This window comes from Gymnoscopelus microlampas (genome assembly GCF_963454915.1).
Source record: "Gymnoscopelus microlampas genome assembly, chromosome: 6".
NCBI classification, from domain to species: Eukaryota; Metazoa; Chordata; class Actinopteri; order Myctophiformes; family Myctophidae; genus Gymnoscopelus; species Gymnoscopelus microlampas.
The window spans coordinates 38,999,996-39,020,528 of NC_139943.1; the positions used below are offsets into that span (position 1 = coordinate 38,999,996).

Below are 20,533 nucleotides of genomic sequence, written 5' to 3' on the forward strand. Positions count from 1 at the left end.
AACCCCATGTTTGTGCCGAATCTGGGTTGAACGAGATCAGTTCTCTGGTGTTGTGCCTGTTTTCATTTTTTTATTCTCTATTTTATTTAATAAAGTTATTTGTCTTTGAGTACCTAGAAAAGCACTATAAGTTATTATGCATGTTTGGACTGAGCGAGGCACGTTGCTGTGACAACAGCCTCTCCCTGCCCTCCTACGTCTGCTTAACATTTGCCATTGATTGGTGCCAAGCCCCCATTGGCAGGTCTAATTCATTTACGAACTTGTCATTCCCCATCATTGATTAAGTTGTCCTTCATCCCAGTTTTAATTATATGCAAAGATAAAAGATTTTCTCATTATTGTTGTTTAATCTAATGAAAGGCCTCATGCTACAGCGGGGCCAGTTCAGAGGTGCAGCCTATTGGCCTTGGAGGCCACAGCTAGCCGATTAATGTTTTTAATTAGACCGAGCGAATGGGGAACGGGAGGGAGAGTTTTAGCTGTCTGTTAGACAAGAGGCCTGGACAGGCTGGCATGGTGTACTGTTTAATAGATCTCAGCAGGTCACCGCCTCTCACCTCTATTGACTACAAATCAAGGCCTATCACTCTTTAGCATCCACTCCGCTGTAGGTCCACCCCTAAAACTGCCCGAGCCCGGATGAAGACCAGCTATCCTAAGAGAACTTGAAATGTGTTGTTGGGGGGGTTTTCACCAAAGCGCAAACATGGGAATCAAGAGGCATGTTCAGGTCAAGCAGCCAGGGAGGCAGATAGCCAGTCATACAAAGCATTGTTAATGGAGTTAACAGTGAGATGGCCTCTAGAGGGCGTCTTTGGATGCATATAAACATACATGGCATCAAGTCAACACCTTTAGTGCCTTAGAATGTTTTTTAACCACTTCAAGTGGCATACTGACTGTAGGCTACACACACACATGCAAACACAGCAACACTTTTCTGATCATAGCCTCGATTGCTTTGCAAAAACGGTTCATTATACACTTTGTAGATTTGTGTACTCACTCAGATCGACTTATTCATTTTGTTGCTTTGTTGTTATTTCTTCTGGGATTGTTGCAAGCTGTCCAGTCGAGCAGTAGTAAAGCGTCCTGTCCAGCGAAGATTTTAGTCATCTATGGGGTATAAACGCGAACCATAAATAGGCCTGTCACCAGTAGTGGAAAGTAACTAAGTACATGTACAAGTAGTGTACTTAAGTATAATTTTGAGGTACTTTTACTTTCCTGGAATATTTCCAATTTTCTATACTTTTACTTCTACTCCACTACATCTCAGAGACTATTGTAATTTTACTCAAGTACAATTATTTGTAAACTTTAGTTACTTTGTAGATTTTGATTATTATTACAAAACATACATTAACCACTTTAGCCCTATTTAAACTTTGGCTTTTTGAAATAATATATATAGCTATATAATAAATAGCTGCTCACAACGCAGCTTGTAGATCTGCTATTTTAAAATATTTTCTTATACATTTTATACACTTGAAAACTTGTGAAATTGGACATTGTGCATAATGAGTACTTTTACTTTTAGTAGCCTACTTAAGTATACTTTGATGCCAATACTTTAGTAGGCTACTTTTACTTTACTCAAGAACATGTTTTATATCAAACTTGTACTATTTCTAAATTGCAGTATTGCTTTTAATTAAGTAAACGATTTGACAACTTTTTCCACCACTGCCCATGTATGAAGGGAACTTCGTACTTATGGTCGCACGTTTCCTTTTCTACACCACACACCTGATCCTCGGTAACCGCCTTCCATTTCGACATCTCGCCACTCTGACTAGTGGCAGGCAACCGAACAACAAACATTTGTGCATCTTTTCCAACGCTTGATGATGGTAGCAGGTCTTCTCTTGAGTGCGTTTAAGATGTTTATTTTAATGCAGGTATGATGACATGACAGCATAAACAAAAGCCGGGTTGTAAAACGGATAACTAACCAACGAACTTATAACACGAAAATAAACCGGGAAAGCACTCAAAACACAACAAACTATGGCTTCCCCTGGCGCCCACAGCTGAAACCCAAATGACTGCACCGTGAGTTCCAGCCTGAAACCAGGTGAAACAGCACAACATCACAGCGGTGGCGTTTCACTGTTTTAACCCAGCAACCCTATTTACATCATGCCAATGCTAGTGTAAAGCATTCCCAGCCCAAACATTAACGTAACTAATAATTGGGCAGCGGGACCCGGAAATGACCGTAATCATAACACCGGTGCCCACCGCCAAATGACCAGTCCGCCCCTGAATTGGTTTCATACTACTGCCACAAATGTGATGTTAAACATCACATTTGTGACAGTAGCCTACCATTTGTCTACTTGGGCTGCTATACAGTTCAGAAACCTGCCTACCAATGACATCATCTGGGCAGGGTTAGCCTGTATCAGGGTTAGGGTTAAGATTTCAAACTTTTTATTTCTTTCTTTTCTTTTTCTTTTTTTACTTTAATTTATTGATGCAATAACAATGGTTTCAGCATGCTAACTTTCCAATGAAGAGAAAGGCTAGTTTTTATTAGCTTGGAATCTCCACGATGATGTCAATGGTAGGCAGCTCTGGTAGGCAGGTTTCTGAACTGTCAAAATACTACTAATAATATATAATAACAATAATAATAGCCTAATAATAAAGGTTTCTGAACTGTCCACATCCAACCAATAAAACATAGTGAGTAGAAGGAAATTGCACCATTTTATAGGCATTAGTAAGGACCAATTAATTTGCCCCCTCAAGTGTTTTATACAGTATATAGTGATATAGGCCTGGTTGAAAATGGGTGTAGGCCTAATAATAGTTTTGCCGTAATTACAGCAAAACTAAAACAGTATTACATAGGCCTAAATTAATTATCTTTAAATGACAGGCTAGATCAACTAAGAATGTGAGATGGGCCAACAAGTGGAGATTCACTGATTTAGTTCCCTGTGTGGACCAGTTTGACAGTAACAAGGTGCAAGCAGGTATTTTGAAATAGCTTTACTTAAAGCCTCATTATGTAACTTTTATGAATAAAATGTAATTTTGTCTAATCTGTGTGGTAGAGTATGTTAATACAATAACTATACAATTGGGGTGGTTGTATTTTGTCTCCCTGCTCTTCTATTGAGACATTTAGATGTGTCAAAGGTCATGTCTCACCTATAGACACAGGATCTGACAAGAATTCTGACCTGATGGTCGAGATTCAATTTATGCCCCGAGAGCAAGCAGGGCGGCTCTATTAGCTCATTGGTAAAAATGTCAGCATTTGAGCAGGAAACCGGGTTCAAATTTGGGGTAGAAGAGGAAAGCTGCTTTAAAAGCATGTTGTGATGTATGTGTGTTTATGTAGTCTTGTATGTTATATCAACGCGATCTCTTTTTTGTATAAAATGCTATACATTTGTACGTGTATATACGTGTATGTAACATAAAAACTGTAAAATAAAGTTGTAAAAGCATGTTGTGTTAGTTAGATACTTTGCTAACCAAATGACATATCAAACAAAAAGAAAGGCCTGGGGATCCCTCCCTATCATTTTGGTGTCAACATTTTTGCTTAGCACTATGTGTCAATAGGCACGACCCATACACTAACTATAAATAAACTATAAACTATAAATATTTGAAGTTTTTCAGAAAACTTAGGTCAGGATTTAGATGGTGTTTTTAGAATCGGCCTCAGGTCTAAATGGGTTGTGAAATGTATACAGTTTTCTTGTGTGCAGTAGGCTAATACAAGCCAGACTTCTTTGCAGGGGACATCAATCATTAATGCAAAGTAACTTGAGTAATTTCTCTTTTTGGTTTTGCTGCAGAGAACGACACTCTAAACTCACAAAAAGGACTGGCACAATTTACTGCCACACATAATAAAGGCTGGCGTAAAATCAGTTAATAGTGAACTTTGAAAAGAAGGTTTCCAGTGGCAGCCTCTTTGAAAAATCCAATAATCTAAATGCTGATCAATTTTATTTGATTGGTATTTAACCCCATGATCTTTAATTTTGGGGAAAGGTTTTGTTTTTATTTTCCCTCCATCGCTAATAAAGTCTGCCAGTATTCAATGGAACATATGAAGCATTAAAGTCAGTTTGATGGAGAGTTGATTGTAAAGTGGTTTGGTATCACAGTGGCAAAGTGACATATTGAGTAACTCAAATATCAGAGGGATTTAAAGGTTTAGATACATGTCTATAACATCCATACTACCAACGTGCTCTGTATTGTTGTATTGAGCTGTAGCAGCCTAGTTCACTACAGCCACCCAGTGAGTCATATTCTGACATCACTGGGAGGCAGAGAAACTACTACAGTCAGGCAGAGTTTCATGCATGTGGCTGCAGAAGCAACCTGACCAACTCACATCATTTGGAGCAACCTTACATGAAATGCACACAGTCACTGGTATAGGCACAGCATCAGCAGGGCTCTGTGACTGTGAGCAGGAGAACTCAGATTTCTCAGTCAATATAGTACGCAGTGAGGATTGTATTGTTTCCATTGATTTCAGTAATGATGATCATCCACAAAAATCAAGAACAAAAAAACAATAATTTAGCTGTGCTCTGCTCACTCTACAGCATAGAATAGAATAGGCTGAATACGTCACATTCACATAACCTAAAACCATTTGGTTTTTGGAGGAATTCGTCTCAAAAGTCTGTTCAAATGTATTCTGATTCTTACTAAAAAAGGTCTCTGCGGAGCACATATCTCTCCACCAGGCTAGGTTGGTTACCCAAGGCTGTGTAAGTCATAGGTTGCGGCTGCCAGGACCCTAGGAAGCTGTGGGGGGAAATAGCTTTTCTTTGACATACAGTTCAACGTTTCACATTTGTAGCACGCTCTATGGGCTGAGGAGAAACCACTTTTGGAGGTGCAGTCTGTACCGCAACATGGGGTTAATTGGATGTTGCGTTCATGAGATATATGGCGTTTTTGTAAGAAATAGGTCCAATCACAGGCAAACCATATTAAATATCAAAAAACAGTTTGACATTGTTTTGTCTCATACCTTGGCCTACTGGCTGCATGCATGAAAAACTGTATGCTTATCGGTCCTGCGGTTTGCGAGATTGTGCACAGACAGACAGACACACAAACAAGGGCAACAATAGGCCTGGCTGAAATAATGGGTTTTAGTAGGAGTAGCAGAGGAGACGTAGTAGTCTTAATAGCGGTATATGGTATGGTATTAGTAATAGTAGTAATAGCAGTAGTGGTCCCAACAGTAGGGAGCAGTACTAACAGGAAGGAGTAGGCTACATGATTTTGTTCTTCTGAATCTCTCTTTGGTGAACTGTTTATCTTTGTCAGACTGAGGCATCCCACCAGTAAGGCAGGGGGCACTGATAGTTAGCAGGATAGCTGTGACCCTGAAAAATAGACTAAGCATTCTTCACCCATGTCTTGAATGAACCCATGGTGTTGTCTTCCCACAGACACACTGGGCATCCAGTTACAGATGCCAGAGTTCTCTACCTCTCTACTTGAACACATTCATAATATAATAGATCAGACCAGACTCCTATCATGTTCCTCCTCAAGTTGATGTACTGTATGTACCTGATGCAGTACACATTTTGTACCAGTAGAGGGTAGTACTGCTCTATATTGGTTAGTCTGAGAGGGAAAGATATGTTAAAAGATTAAGATTAAAATACTTTCTGCAGTATTTATTCAAGGCAGAGAAAATACCTATGTAAAATAGTAACATACATAAGCAGATAAAGCAAATTTAGGCCCATACGTATTTTATTAAACAAATTTAACAATGATTTGCTTTGCATAAATAACATATTCTTTATCACTTCACTCTCTGTATCACTTCAATCAGACCAGTGTGTACAAACAGGCTCTTGCTTGGCACTTGCCGCTGGACATAAGGGCACAATAACAATTCTATATTATAAACCTTCCATCATACAAATAGATGTATTTTAGTGATTATTGATGAGCTGAGGTGAAAATCTGACATCAGATCCCTGCAAAATGCACGTAGTAATGTGCGTTGTGTAGTTGGAACACACATTACATATACACAACCAATACAATCTTTGAAACAAAATGTTCATTTACGTTAGAAAGGACATACAGATGTTCTCACAAAAATAGCTAAATCTAGTGAACAAACATTAGATATCACAGAGGATGACCCAACACTAAAAGTTTCAAGTTTCAATCAGCTCCACAAAATATGCTTGTATCATTTCACCTTTTCACTCCTTCCTTGAACGCATCTTACACATTTGCACATTACTAATCAAGATTTCTCAGTCTCCCAGTGACAAACCAAACCTAAAACAAACCACAAGCATGATCTCTTTGGCTCTTGCGGCACATGGACAGTAAATACTTCAGGTCTAAGACACAGCTGTCCACTAACACTGGGACAGGGACACAGGGAATCCTCGGTCTGCCTTTCGTCTCTAAGTTCTGACACCACTGAATTCACAGACTGCAAACAATCAGCCTCGCCCTGGATGTTAAGTCAAAAAATAATTCTTTAACAATCACGCAGTAGCAGTAGCAAAATACCTCCTTGAAATCCATTTATTCATCTGGATGTGATTCAGATTGACTATAGGCTCTGCCCTGCTCTACTTGTTCACTCTCCGTGGGGAACTTGCAAATACACCAGCAGTAAAAGACTGGGTTTTCACAGCAGAGTTTTATTTGCACAAAGTCTGTGGAAATAATTATCGTATTATTAACCTCTTTTCTAACTGTCATTGTTTCAGTTACAGAAAAAGCTGCAATAATATGTTGGTGTAAAGAGAGCCCACGAGCACGGTCCTGTTTTCAGTTATGGTCTCTCCACTTAACAATATCGGTTCGCATCAATCCAGTGCATGTTTATTGTGTTGGCCATCTGGTCACTTATATTACCCGGAATTATGGTAAGTCCCTGGTCAAATTCTCACATTCATTATACTTATCTGCTTAGATAAGGTCAGGCACACACAACTGTATTCAGCACATAATTGCTAGCGATCCATCTCGCACTGTAAACACAAGCAAAGATACCGTCGTCCGCCATCGTGACTCACACTCAGATTCATGAGTGGCGATACTCATCCTCCAGGTCCTGCTGCCATGCATGTCACTCATACATGGACTGAAGCAGACCTGTCTGCTTGAAGGTATCGGCCACCTGTCTGGTGTGCTGGATCTTAGCTGATAGGGCCTCCAGAACATCGTTCTGGTCAACAGCAGTGGCTGTCCGGTAGATAAAGGTCCCCAGGGACTCTAGTCCACGCATGCCCAGGTTCACTCCGCAACCTGGAGAGGAGAGGCAGAATGTCATGAATAATAGACATTATGCAAAACAACTCAAAATAGGTACAAAGAGAAGTCCAATGTGCTTCAGCCGGTTCAAGGTAGAAGGGACTTGAATCGGAGAGAATAATACCTGGGCACTTCAGGAGAGACTATACCCAAATAAAATCCTGGAGCGCTCGACTGGTCAGCACGTATTTATTATTTAGCAGCGGTGACTGACGTTGAGACTGTCGTTTTCCTCAGAGTCAAACAGTTTGACTTTGAGGAAGACGCCAGTCGAAATGCCTGCTAAATAATAAATGTGTGCAGACCAGTCGACAGCTCAAACTAATCTCAGAGGTGGCCAGTTAATTGATTTAATAAGGGGTAATAACATATTTTTTGGCAGAAATAACTTAAATTGTAGCCTTGAGGATACACTTAAGCTCTTAATGTAAGACATTGCAGGGAACATAAATACAAATTTAAAGGCTTCTGAGTACAGTAGTGATTCGCAGTTCGCACGCACACACACATGTACACATACATACAAACGCAAGCGCACATAGAGTACATACACTGTATACAGTGCATACTGCACGTTGCATCATCCACTCCTTCCTTGCAACTCACTCTGTCCTGCTCTCTTTGTGTCAGCCACACAAATGGCTTTCTGTTCTATAAATAGGGACCCTTGGTGTTTCTTTCACTTGGTTCTCCTCCTACAGTCATAGAAGATGATGTGTGTATTTGAAAAGGGCTTTCCACAGGGCACAATAAATATGTTATTCCTATGTCCATCTACATCCTTATTCCAAACAATGCCATTCAGCTGTGTTTGGTGCACAGCTACCTGTGTCAAAATTGAGAACACGCGCTGCTTCGCCTTCCACAGTGACCGCCACGTTGTCTCCCTCGATGTACGCGGCGCTGACCCGTCTGTGAGACAACTGGATCTCAAACAGCCGACGGCTGCACTGCATGTGATGCAGCGTTAGGTCGTTGAGGCGAGGCTCGACGTCTGTCTTGTAGGCGTTGAACGACTGGTGGAAGATGTTCTTCATGATCTGAGCAGAAGGACATGAAGGGGTGACATTTTGTTTTTTTCTTTTCAGTACAGTAGTCCATTACTGAATGCACTGGTGTTTTATTAGGGCTAGTCCATTAGTAAACAACCCCTCATAATGTATGTTTGAGGGGTTCATCAAACGCATTAATTGCAATGTTCCCAAAACAATTCCAGCTCTCTGTCCTCGGTTTCCAGTCTTACTTGTCCCCTCTAAATAAGAAAAACAAAAACAACCTGTCCTCTGATGTGCTTTGTGTCAATTCTCCAGATACTGGCAAATTGGCCTCCTCTGTTCTCTCTCCCACTTACTTTCTCTTTCAGCATATATCTGCACTTCTTCAACCCAAACCAGCAGTCATCAGTTACCAAGTAACCAAGGCTTTTGCGTGTATGTGAGCACGCTTGTGTGTGTGTGTGTGTGTGTGTGTGTGTGTGTGTGTGTGTGTGTGTGTGTGTGTGTGTGTGTGTGTGTGTGTGTGTGTGTGTGTGTGAGAGAGAGTGACATCCTTCGTCTAGCCTTGCTGCTGGCCTTGGTGTGTGGGCTGTTGTAAAAGAGTGTGAATGTTTGCGCTCTGTGTGGAATGCCACCCACATAGCAACAGTAGTACCAAGGTTGGTCAGACAGCGGTCCTGACTGCAGGCTATGTGATCAGACCAGAATTTGACATTAAAAAGCCAGACAAAATAGCAACTGCTCAGAAGCAGCATCTGCTCCTGCCGGGCATTGTGGGAGAACAAGGAGTCTGGCAGCTGTAGGTGATGCTGATGAGAGGATTCAACCCTCCATTTACTCCCCGTCGAGTAACAGCAGGGTACAGATGGCCTCTAGACTCTCACTCACTCGCTCTCTACTCTCTCTCTCTCTCTCTCTCTCTCTCTCTCTCTCTCTCTCTCTCTCTCTCTCTCACACAAACACAAACACACACACACACACACACACACACACACACACACACACACACACACACACACACACACACACACACACACACACACACACACACACGCACACACACGGATGATGTCTAGCGGCTCCCTCTCTCTTTCCCATTTGTATCCGTCTTTTGCTGTGTTGTTTCGCAATCTCCTCACGTGGACACTCATGCGGGTGGGCACACACACACATGCAGGCACGCATCCACGCACACACAAACGCACGCGCACACGTACGTACGTACAAACACACACACACCAGAAATAATGGTAATCATACGACAACCAAGTCTATAATCCGATGCCATTAGCTGAGTGAATGTTGGAGAATAAGCAGGGTTGAGACCTGTGGCCTGTGTCATTATTAGCCCTTCTCTCCTCTATTAAGATGGAAATGTCATACAGTATATCAGCCTGGCCAAGCAGGCAGCAACGGCCCATATCTGGCCCAACAGAAGAGGGAGCAGGAAACGGCCTGAAACCAACATTAATTTCTCAACTCATAAAATTCATTTTTGGTGGTAGAGTATTATTATTCAAACTCCTCTGTCCTTTTTCTGTCATTAGATTTTTTCAAGAGCTACCTCTCAGGGACAGAATTCTGTATTGCGTTGACTAGAGCCCAACCGACATCTGTACTGGCAATTGTGCAACCTTTTAAGAACTAGATTTCCAGACCTTCAAATCTAGTCCTATATTGCGCTGATCAGAGCAAAGGTCATTTGACACTCCTCTAACACTATCGTAGTGCCCCATATGTTAGCAAGTTAGGTTTTTTGGTGTGACTATTCTCATACCACATACCTCTAGGCTTTATGCCCCCTATGTTTTAATTCCTATTGTTTTGTTTCAGTTTCTCAGGTGTTTTAATGGTGCCAATTTTGAGGCGGATTGGAGAAATGGAGCACCTGTGGTCTCTTAGGGCCACACATGGCCCCTGGTGTTACTATTCTCATGACACACCCATGAACAGTGATTGTGGCAAGTTTGGTGCAGATTGGATCAGCAACGGACACGAATATCTGGCATTGATCGGGCTAGTATTGCATATTAAAAGAGAGCCTTACTGAGGAGTTTGCAGTATGCCGGAGGAAGCGGACCATCTTGGTGTCCGTGGTGGGACAGACTAGGGCCATGTAGCGGTTCCTGAATGTCCCGTAGATCTTCAGATGAAAGCCAGCCTTTGCCGCAGGGTTCCGATGTTCTCGGAGCGCCTCCACTCCGTAGGCAGACAGGTCAAAGTACAGGCTGTGGGCGCGGATCTCTGGAGTGGGTACCTGGAAAGGCGGGGGCAGGTAGAGAAGCAGAGGGGAGGTAAAGGAGAGAGAAAGGAATACAGAACAGATGTTACTCACCTAGATCAAATCAATTCACAGTCATAATCCAGTTTTACAAGCACCAGAGATGGGATTACTGTCATGTTTGCTGTCATCATTATAGCAATAAGATGTGTGTACATAAGCACTGCCAGAAAGCCTTTGGGGCTCAAACAACAAGCTAATGCTACTTGACTGCACACGTATGGTCTGTAAATATGTTCTAACATACACCATGTCACCATTCTCACGCGAAAATGTTGATTTTTAACAGTATGATCATGCTAAAACACTCTCGCCTTCTCTCCTGAATCGTCTGCCTCCCTCAAGTCAGAGCTGATCCCGTTTCCCATGACAGAAACCAGACCAAACGGGATCAAACAGCATTTTCGTCTAACCGTTGTCAGGGGAGACGAACAAGTGATGGGGGTCCGTGTATGGGAGAGACAGAATGAGATGGAAGGGGTGAGGAGGGGGGAGATGGCGGGGTAGAATGGGAATGTAAGGCCAACAGGTCATATCCTAGGAGGCAAATTCAATAACTGGAGGAAACGGCCACAGAGGAAGGGGGCCAATGAAGCCAGCTGCACAGATCCTGAGGAGAACATGATGTGACCGACACATGAGGCTGTGATGACTGAAGGTCGTTAAGGGGTTTAATAGAGTGTAATCTGGCTATTTATCTGCTAACTAATTGCTCTTTGAGTGACACTGAGTTAAGCTAAAGGTCAGCTAACCATTTTCTTGTTTAGAGATACAAATGAAAAAATACAGAACCGAGGCCTCCTTGGATATCAAATAAAGAATTGGCAATGTTGGCTTGTGTCTTAAGAGCTATGCAGGATATGAGATGACTGCTGTGGTGAAGACTGTAATGTAACCTACGTATCTTTCATCAGTCTCCATCTCAGTGGAACAGCCAGGGAGTCTCTCTATCTTCGTCTGTTTCAATGCCTAACAGGCTGTTGGTTTTTGTCTGCAGGTTGTTTGAGGTTGTTTTTAGCACTAGCTGTCAAAGGGGCATTGTGCTGCAGATGTATTTCACATCTCTACATCTATAACCATCCATCCTTTCTGGACGTCTGGGCTTTATCCCTGAGTCATCGTACTAGGGACCATCTGCTTATATTCATGACTGATGACCTTTGGCAAAGGATGTGAAAAACATCACGGCTGATGAATATGCTCCGCATTCATATCCACCAGCCAGGGAAGAGAATAAATGCTTGGTCCGAAGCAGGTAACAGTTGCTTTATCATTAAGGGCTTGAGGTACTTTGTTGCGTGCAGTGTCACACACCGAAAATAGCTGATCTACAAGCTCACAATGCGTCGCACCATGCCGCAGTGTATCGCGTTGTGAGCTTGTAGATCGGCTATTTCCGATGTGCAACACTGCTGCGCAACTATAGGTATTAATCCAGTTTAAAAGTTACACATGATGAATTATTGATATAGTGTAGTTGATGCCTCATTCATACAGGTTGATACTATTATTTTGCTAAATATTTTTGATGCTCCATCGCCGTGTGACAGTGTAATGTCGTGCACCGAAAATAGCCGACCTACAAGCTCACAACACGAGGGCTCTTTTCAATGCGTGACACCATCGGAAGTATGAATCTGGCTTTACTGTCTGTCACCTGACAGTGTCAGGACAGCAGCTGCTTCACTCAGGGTCAATGAGCGGTCTGCAATAACGCCAGTAGTGCTGCAGATGGGATCCAGCCAACCATTGATGGCCGACTGCTTTTATTAGTTAGTTATTGTGCTGTTCCACGTTGCTGTTTGCTCAGACCAGCTCTCTGGGTCAAACAAAGTTAGCTAGCCTCTCCCACACAGCAATATCCTGTCTGTACTGTCCTCACTCTGTTTACACAAGGCCCTCTCCCTCTCCACAACCTGTTTGTTATTACCTAAGTATGTGTGTGTGTGTGTGTGTGTGTGTGTGTGTGTGTGTGTGTGTGTGTGTGTGTGTGTGTGTGTGTGTGTGTGTGTGTGTGTGTGTGTGTGTGTGTGTGTGTGTGTAAGAGAGAGTGCATCCATTAGCGGAGCTGTGTGTGTAGGTGTGTGTGTGTGTGTGTGTGTGTGTGTGTGTGTGTGTGTGTGTGTGTGTGTGTGTGTGTGTGTGTGTGTGTGTGTGTGTGCGAGCGTGTGTGTGTGTGTGTGTGTCCATTAGTGTACAAGTGTCCAGACCTGTCTCTGGTCCAGTCTCTCTATAGTTGCATTAGCTCCGTAGGCATGGCAGGATTCCACAGTGTAGTCAGAGCTGATACCCAGCACAGAGCAGGAGTCGCCGCACGAGCCATCAGCCACCACAATCACACGCGGCCAGTCATTGCGTGGCATCCTGCGGAGGTACTCCTCTGTGAACTGAAGCCGCAAGGGAACACAATAACATCCTGAGCGTTAATTTAACCCATTTAGACCTGAGGCCGATTCTACAAATGTCTTCTAAATCAACGTTTTCGTGCCAAGGACCCCCAAAATTATATGTATTTGGCCGCGGACCCCCATCTGAAAATAGTTTGTGCCAGGGACCCCCAGAAGAGAAGATTTGTGTTAAAAACACTTTCAAGATATATATATATATATTTTAAGAAATAGCAAATGTACAAGCTTGCAGCACGGCACAAAGTGTCACGCTGTGAGCAACGCGAAAATAAATAATTACACAGAGGCTTTCCCGGTTTTAATGCGTTCGAGAGTGTACAAAAAGTAACATTCAGGATCTTACAGTACAGCTGAATGAGGGAGGGAAATAATAGATGACGCTAGGCGATTATTCACACTCAGTGGCCGTTTTGTTCTTATGTACACAGTATGACTGTTTCCGTCAAACAGTTTCTCACAACCCGAGTGTGACATAAAAGTGTGTGGCCGCCGTGTGACAATTGCATCAATAACATTGGATGTTCATGTTCCTTTTAAAAAATATATTTTTAGGGCATTTCTAGCCTTTATTTGACAAAGTCAGTGGAGAAAGACAAGAAATGGTAGAGCAAATGATTTGGCTGGCTGGGAATTGAACCATAAAAATGGTGTTAGGGGTTTGGTGTCTTGCTCAAAGACACTTCACAACTAACCCAGGGGGACCCAGGGATCAAACCGGGAATCTTCCATTTCCCAAGCGGTTACTCTACCACCTGAGCCACTGACGCCCCATGTTCATGTTTATATGAGCCACTGAAGTGGGTTTACAAGGCCTGAGTGTAGCGTGCAAGCATCACATCCATTTATGAACTTTATTTCTGTCCTTGTATGCATTGCTGCTCTTTAGTACAATAGTAGCGTCTAGATCCTGCAACAGACTAAAGAGAGAGAGAGTGAGTTAGGGAAAGAATGACAGACTGAAACGGAGAATGAGGGGGCAGTGCACCAGACATCAAAACTGAAAGTGCTTCCTGGGGGCTATATCAGCTGAGCGCCTAAGAACTACGTATGTTTAATTCTTAAGACTGCAGAGAACAGGTGCTTCACAAAAGCCCTTCTCTGCATTCAAAGACCTCACAAAACCTACAAGCTGGGAGGGAAAAGAATCAATCATTAAACACAATGTTCTGCGCAATAAGGAGGAAATGGGTGACTTGGCAGTTACTCTAAACAAAACGGAAGTTTGGCGCGATCAAAGGCCTCCGTGACCTTGGCCACCATGATTCAGTAGGCAGCCGGGACTCCTGCAGCACTGATGAGACCAGACACTGGGTCAGGAGAGGTACTGTAAGAAGAGCTGCTGCATGGCCATGGAAGTGATGACTAGTAACACATTACTGTACAATGAACTAGCACCTCACACAAGATGTTGCTAGATGTTTTATGATGTTGTCTATCTGGGCGTTATTTGATCTTGTGGTGTGCCACCGGATGAAACAATGAAATAAGGGAACTTTGAGTTGTGGTTTTGGTTAGCTCTAAAGAATCCCACATAGCATCTACCCTAAGACAGCTTGACAGATACATATTTCACGACATATGTTAAGCTAATATTCTGGACTTTCACAATGTTTATTGTTTATTCACACTTTTACATAGAGAACAACTTAATCGACATCTGTCGATGGTGTGTTGCATGGCGAAAATAGCTGATCTACAAGCTCGCAATGCATCACATGATTAAATCACAACACGTTGTGGGCGTGTAGATCTGACATTTTCACATTTCGGACAAATTTGTCACTTTTATGAAGTATTTGAAAACTTTGGATAGTTATTGTCTCTGCCAGGCCGTGTGTCTGTCCGTCTGTGAGCAGCTAATCTCCGGCACCGTTGGACCAATCGGCAGGAAACTTTGCACGCATACTCCTTTGAGGCAGAGTAAAAATCTCACCAGGAGGCAGGTTTTTGCAAAATAAATGTTTGACTGTGGTGACACCGCAGTCTAACAATCATTCTGTTTTTTAGAGGCGTTTCTTTGCGAAAAACAGGGCGTGACCTTCAAATGTGGGCGTTTCAACATTTATTTAGCCGGCAAAAATGTGTGTGGCTTTGCGGAAAAAAGGCCTTTTCTGCTAAATGTGGGGGTGTGACCTTTGTGATGATTGGTTCGCTCTTGCTTCCCAAGTTCCCATGCTCTGGAGGAGGTGCGGCCCTGGCTTACACACACACACAGCCAGAGAAGGGCAGGACGACGCTGGCTGCAAACTCATATGTTTTATGAACGAGAGGGCGCTTTGGATATCATCTCCATAGTACTAGCATGCAGATTGACACGTGCAACTCAGACAACAACAGCACTCTGAGCTGCCACTACCTCTTGGCGCTAATAGCGTTAGCGTATACATTGTTTACTCATTGATACAATGGAGCAGAGCATCGGCGAGCGCTGCAGCTCCGACATTCCAGCGCGTGTGTGCGCGCATCCGCCCCTCTCCATTCTGCCAGGCAGTAACCTTGTGTCAAACGGCGCTCCTCAGAGCGGACACAGGCAGCTTTCACTGGCCGTGATTTTTGGCTTCAAGCGACGATAGCACCCGAACGGTGGGTCGTACCGGACGGGGGGCTATTTGTCGGGAAGCTTTGCACGCACACTCCCAATAGGCCAAGGAAGAATCTCCAGCCAATTTATTTGCAAATCGGTTTTGCAAAGTTTGCAGGCCCTGGGTAGACAACCCAGCCTGGCCGGGTTGCCTACTAGAAAAGTGTGCTCAGAGCGAGGAGCACACTTTTCTATTGAAAATGTTTTAAACATTTTTACCATCATCTACAGAGTCAGCTCCCCCTCCCCCTTTTCTCCCTATTCAGTCATTGCCAACTCCTACTGCTCCAACTACTCCAACAACTACTGCTGTCCCCATCGGAGTAGCCAGGTTCTGAACCCTAGTCTTTGCCTCAAAGTCAGTCAAATCTTATAATGGAACAGGAAAATGTTACTGGCTTAAAATAACTGCACAGGAGACTTGACCCTCTTCTTTGTGCCCTTTGTGCCCTTGGGAGAAAATGTGGCTAAACTTTTTCCATATCACAAGATAGCATTTATTTTCACAGAAGTTTGTATCATCTTCCATGCATCATTTGTCAAATTTTCACCCTGAAATCTTGAGTTATGAAACTCACAGGTCAAATGTGAGCTTAGATTTCCAATTACAAGCTATCTAGTCAAATGAAAAAGCTTAGCACAGGGCTTTGCTCACACCATCTCACACTAAAGACCCTTGTTTGCACTACTGTACATGTTTTGCACTATCATCTTGTGTCCCATCTTGTTACCATTGTTGCACAAATCCTTTCAGGATTAACCTCTTTTGATTTCAGCATCGTTATCTAATACATTTGAATTGAATTTTCTTGAAAGTGCACAAATGGAACCAAATGGAAATGGACCTGTATGGGTCCTGTGGTCCAACAGGCTCGTAAGGGTCCATTTGGTTCCATTTGTACACCCTCAGAGTTAAAATGAACACTCAGGACTTCACAGTGTGTCTAGACCAATCACTTGACTTTCCACTGGCCTTAAAAACCTCACTGAGGAATGGCCTCATCTGCTCTCAGACTAACATTATTCACTGTGGTGTTATGATGTAAGGAGGTTTTTGGAGATTTGTTGAATCCAAAGCTTAATCTACAGCAGGGCTGATGTAAGTATGTTATTGGGTCTCTGGGATGTCATATGAAATACTGGTTTCTCTTGCTGTAGAAATTTACAGTCAGCCATAAATCAAGGCTTGCCTGACAAGGAAGATACATTCAGTGTGTTTACGTCTGCCCTGAGGGTTAAACTGGCTCATAGCGAGACCCATAAATAAAGTGGGAAAAATAGGAGCGTTCTTTCATAGACAGATAAAGAGTGTGCTATTGGGCTGCAGCCCTTTTCTGTTTGTTCCAGAGGAGAATGAAACCCCCAATGACTGTTTTCATTCACTGGTTCTGTCACCATCTATGCTGATGGTTATCGGACCCTTGCCTGAGTCAGCGCGCGCACGCACACATACGCGCGCACACACACACACACACACACACACACACACACACATAAACGGCAGACCCCTGGATTTGATCGCTAGCACCTGGGGAGGATCAGGTTTTGACAGAGGGACAGTGAGGAAACATCAACAACACCCCACCCCCAGTGTCTGAAATGTGATGTAGTGGCGGATAATTTGAGTCTTTCTCCCTTAACACCCCCCCTCCCCCCCTCTCTCTGTAATATCATACTGTATGCTGTGTACATGTATATCACAAATCAAATTAGTAACAGAACATTAGGTGTGACAATTGCTGTTAGAGTGGAATATCATTTTCAATCATGTATAGCAGATAACCTATTAACAAAGGCACATAGGGATTATTTAGGACTATTAAAGACTTAAAGCCGGGGTGCCGTGATTTTCAGTGATCCCCCCCCTCCCCCATAAAACATAATCATCAGGTATTATAGTTATACTAGGAGGAAGATTTTTTTCAAAAAAGTGTACAGAAATTGTTAAAATTATGTTTTTATGTGGACACGCCTCCAGTTCATTAAGTATACCTGGTTCTCACCTTAGCACCACCCACCTGTCCTAGTCCCTCCTCCTCCTCATGCCCACACCTGTTGTGTTATGATAATGAGGGGGAGGGTATGTTTTTACTATGTCACTAAAGCGCTGTTTTTCTATTGGCACGTTTGACCCTCAAGGTTTCAGCCTCCAGGTAGAAACTCAAAATAGTCAGAGAAGACATAAAACAACATAAAAACACCACCAGGGGGCTTAATGAAGTTCTATCAACCTCATAGACACATGAAAAACAGAACAAGTGCAAAACCATGGCACCACCTCTTTAAAGCTGGTTCTACAAACTACATGATTGGGCAACTGACCAATTGCATGAGGGCCTGATTAATACTGTTTCCCTGGGCTGCAAAGGTAAGTGGTAGTGCGGTATGGGCTATATAAAACCTCTCAGAAAGCAAAGGGAGACTTAGCTACCTTGGTGCCCAGCTTCACTTTGACGTCCACCTTCTGCTTCTTCTGCTCCAGGATGCTCAGGAGGTACTCCTGGAAAACCCCGATCTTGGTGAAGAAGTGCTCGTTGTGCCAGCACCCCTCCATGTTATCGAAGTCCACCCCGAGTCCCAGCAGGAACTCCACGCTGCCGGGGTCCAGGGCGATCTGCTGGGGGCGGCAGAGCAGGGCTGTCCGGTACCTCTCATCCAGCACGGTCAGTTTCAGCACCTTGCCCGAGCGGACAGCGACCAGGGCAGCCGTCAGCCCTGTCACAATTATTACATAATCGACTAAATCGCAATTATTTGAGATAATCGCAATTAGCCGATCTACAAGCTCACAACGTGTGTCATCATGACGCGTTGTGAGCTTGTCCATTGACTATTTCCACTATTAATGTTTTTCTTAAAGTATAAAGTTATTAAATAAGTCATTTCTTTGTATATTTACGTTATGTCTTATGTGTCATCATTTTCCCTGTGCAACTTCAAAACACAGAAATGTTATTCGTAATTCTCCAGTTTTCAATTAAATCGTCAATCGCAATTATTTGAGTGACAATTAATCGTCGTGGTAAAAACATATATCATAATCGTGACAGCCAGCCCTACCTATGGGTCCCGATCCGATGATCAGAACCGATATCCTCGCCCGCCACTGCCTGATGCCGTCCAGGCTGACTTTCACCACCGTGTACACGATCACCGCCAGCAGCGTGCTGAACGCTGTGTCGTAGGCTACAGCACGATACTTCTCCTCCGCGCTGCTGACTCCAGCGTTGTTGTCAGTCTGCAGCCCGTCCATGCTGTGCAGTGTGCGTGCGGACACAATTGTGTTTCGTGTGTGATTGTGCCAAGAGTGGTTTTGCGACGATGAGCGCCTATATGTTAATGTCGCCTCATCATCATCATCATCATCATCATCATCGTCGCCCATGCATTCATTCACTAGAGGAGAGAGAGATGCAGGCACTTACTGCCGCAAGTTGAGCTCTCGGCAGCAGCAGCAGCAGCAGCACCTTGGATGTCATTCCTTTTCTCACACTCTCCTGTGGGCTGTAATAGGCTGTAAGTTTAGAGGGCGTGTGAACGAATAGCTCCCCCACTCCAACCAAAGCAATGACATTATTAGATCTCTGAATTTGCACTGAGTTCAGGGATGAAAGGAAAGTCACAGAAAATGGCCTATCTAAACCACAGGAGGTGGACAGTGTCAGCTGTGTGCATGAACCTGAGGGACGTAGCTCTCTCTTTCACCCCCCCCCCTCTCTCCATATAGTATCCCATACTACACACACACACACAGACTGTGTGTGTGTGTGTGTGTGTGTGTGTGTGTGTGTGTGTGTGTGTGTGTGTGTGTGTGTGTGTGTGTGTGTGCATTATACATGTACATTTGTGCATCTATATATATATATATATATACACAAAATGTATTAATACATTTTAATCACACTTTACCAGTCCATTTCACATTAGTCATCTGTTCTTTTTAACCATTTGAGAGCTATTTTTCTTAATCAGTTCCCCTCCCCCCATTTTTTATATTTCTTTTTTTTTGCATTACCCCCCAAAAGTCACCTATAATGATATGCCCAAAATAGGGATGCCAGAGAACGGGTTAAACCCAACCACTGTTCCCCTCAGCCCTGGCCCACTGCTGTCATCCACTTCTCATCTCCACTCTCTCTTATGGTCTCAAACTAAAGGAAGCTGCAACCATGGTAATGTAAAGATGTGACAGATTTCTTCAAGGCCAAAATGTCTGTTGTAAAGGTATTGTTGTGGTGTTCCAAGTTACAATGGAAAGACATACGCCGAGCACACTCTAATCACAAGTGGTGCAATGAATTTTCTGTCCCTTTCATCATCCCCCGGCCACATTCGCCTTTCATCTCCACTCTCTCGCCTGGTCTCATACTAAAGGAAGCTGTGGTAAAGATGTGACTGATTTCTTCAAGGCCAATATGTCTGTTATATTGCAGACATATTGCAGGTATTGTTGCAGATTGGGACCCACAGGGCCCCATAGGGCTGAGGAACCCAAGCAATTTTTTGCAATACCTCAAGTCGGCGAAATGCATTTGGCATCAAGGTCTTTCTCTGAAATTGACCAGTGTTGGTCTTCTTAACAGTTTGTCACTTGATTAGTTGATTGAATACTTTATTAACAGTTTGCAAATATTACAGTGGTACAATGATGATAAAAGGATAACACCAAAAGCCTTAAGGGCTTGTTTCCATTGGTCCTGTCTGTGTATTCAATTGAAATTGCTGTAAGTGTGATCCAACCATGATTGGCCCAGATTCATTGCACTGTTTAGCATTTCAACTCATATTCTGACATTTTAGTCTGTTTGAGCTCAGTCAGTAAAATGAGCATTTTAAGAGGCGGTGATGACATCCTGTGATGACCCTCTACAGGGAGACAGGAAGGTTCATAAACTGTCTATACAGAGAAGAAAGGCAGAGGAGAATTTTGCCTGTGTGAGACAATACTGCAGCATCATTTACCCTGTGT

General features: G+C 43.3%; 1 protein-coding gene across 1 annotated transcript; it reads right to left on the reverse strand.

The window, feature by feature from the left end:
• Positions 1–5,758: 5,758 nt before the first annotated feature.
• LOC311047509 (uncharacterized protein) lies at positions 5,759–19,002 on the reverse strand. The gene is made up of 6 exons (XM_084060248.1): positions 18,625–19,002; positions 17,996–18,279; positions 12,786–12,962; positions 10,342–10,551; positions 8,126–8,339; positions 5,759–7,293 (listed from the first exon to the last, which is right to left on the reverse strand). Exons 1-6 carry the CDS (start codon positions 18,947–18,949, stop codon positions 7,115–7,117), a joined length of 1,389 nt encoding a protein of 462 aa, XP_083916374.1. The 5' UTR covers positions 18,950–19,002; the 3' UTR covers positions 5,759–7,114.
• Between the last annotated feature and the right edge of the window lie 1,531 nt (positions 19,003–20,533).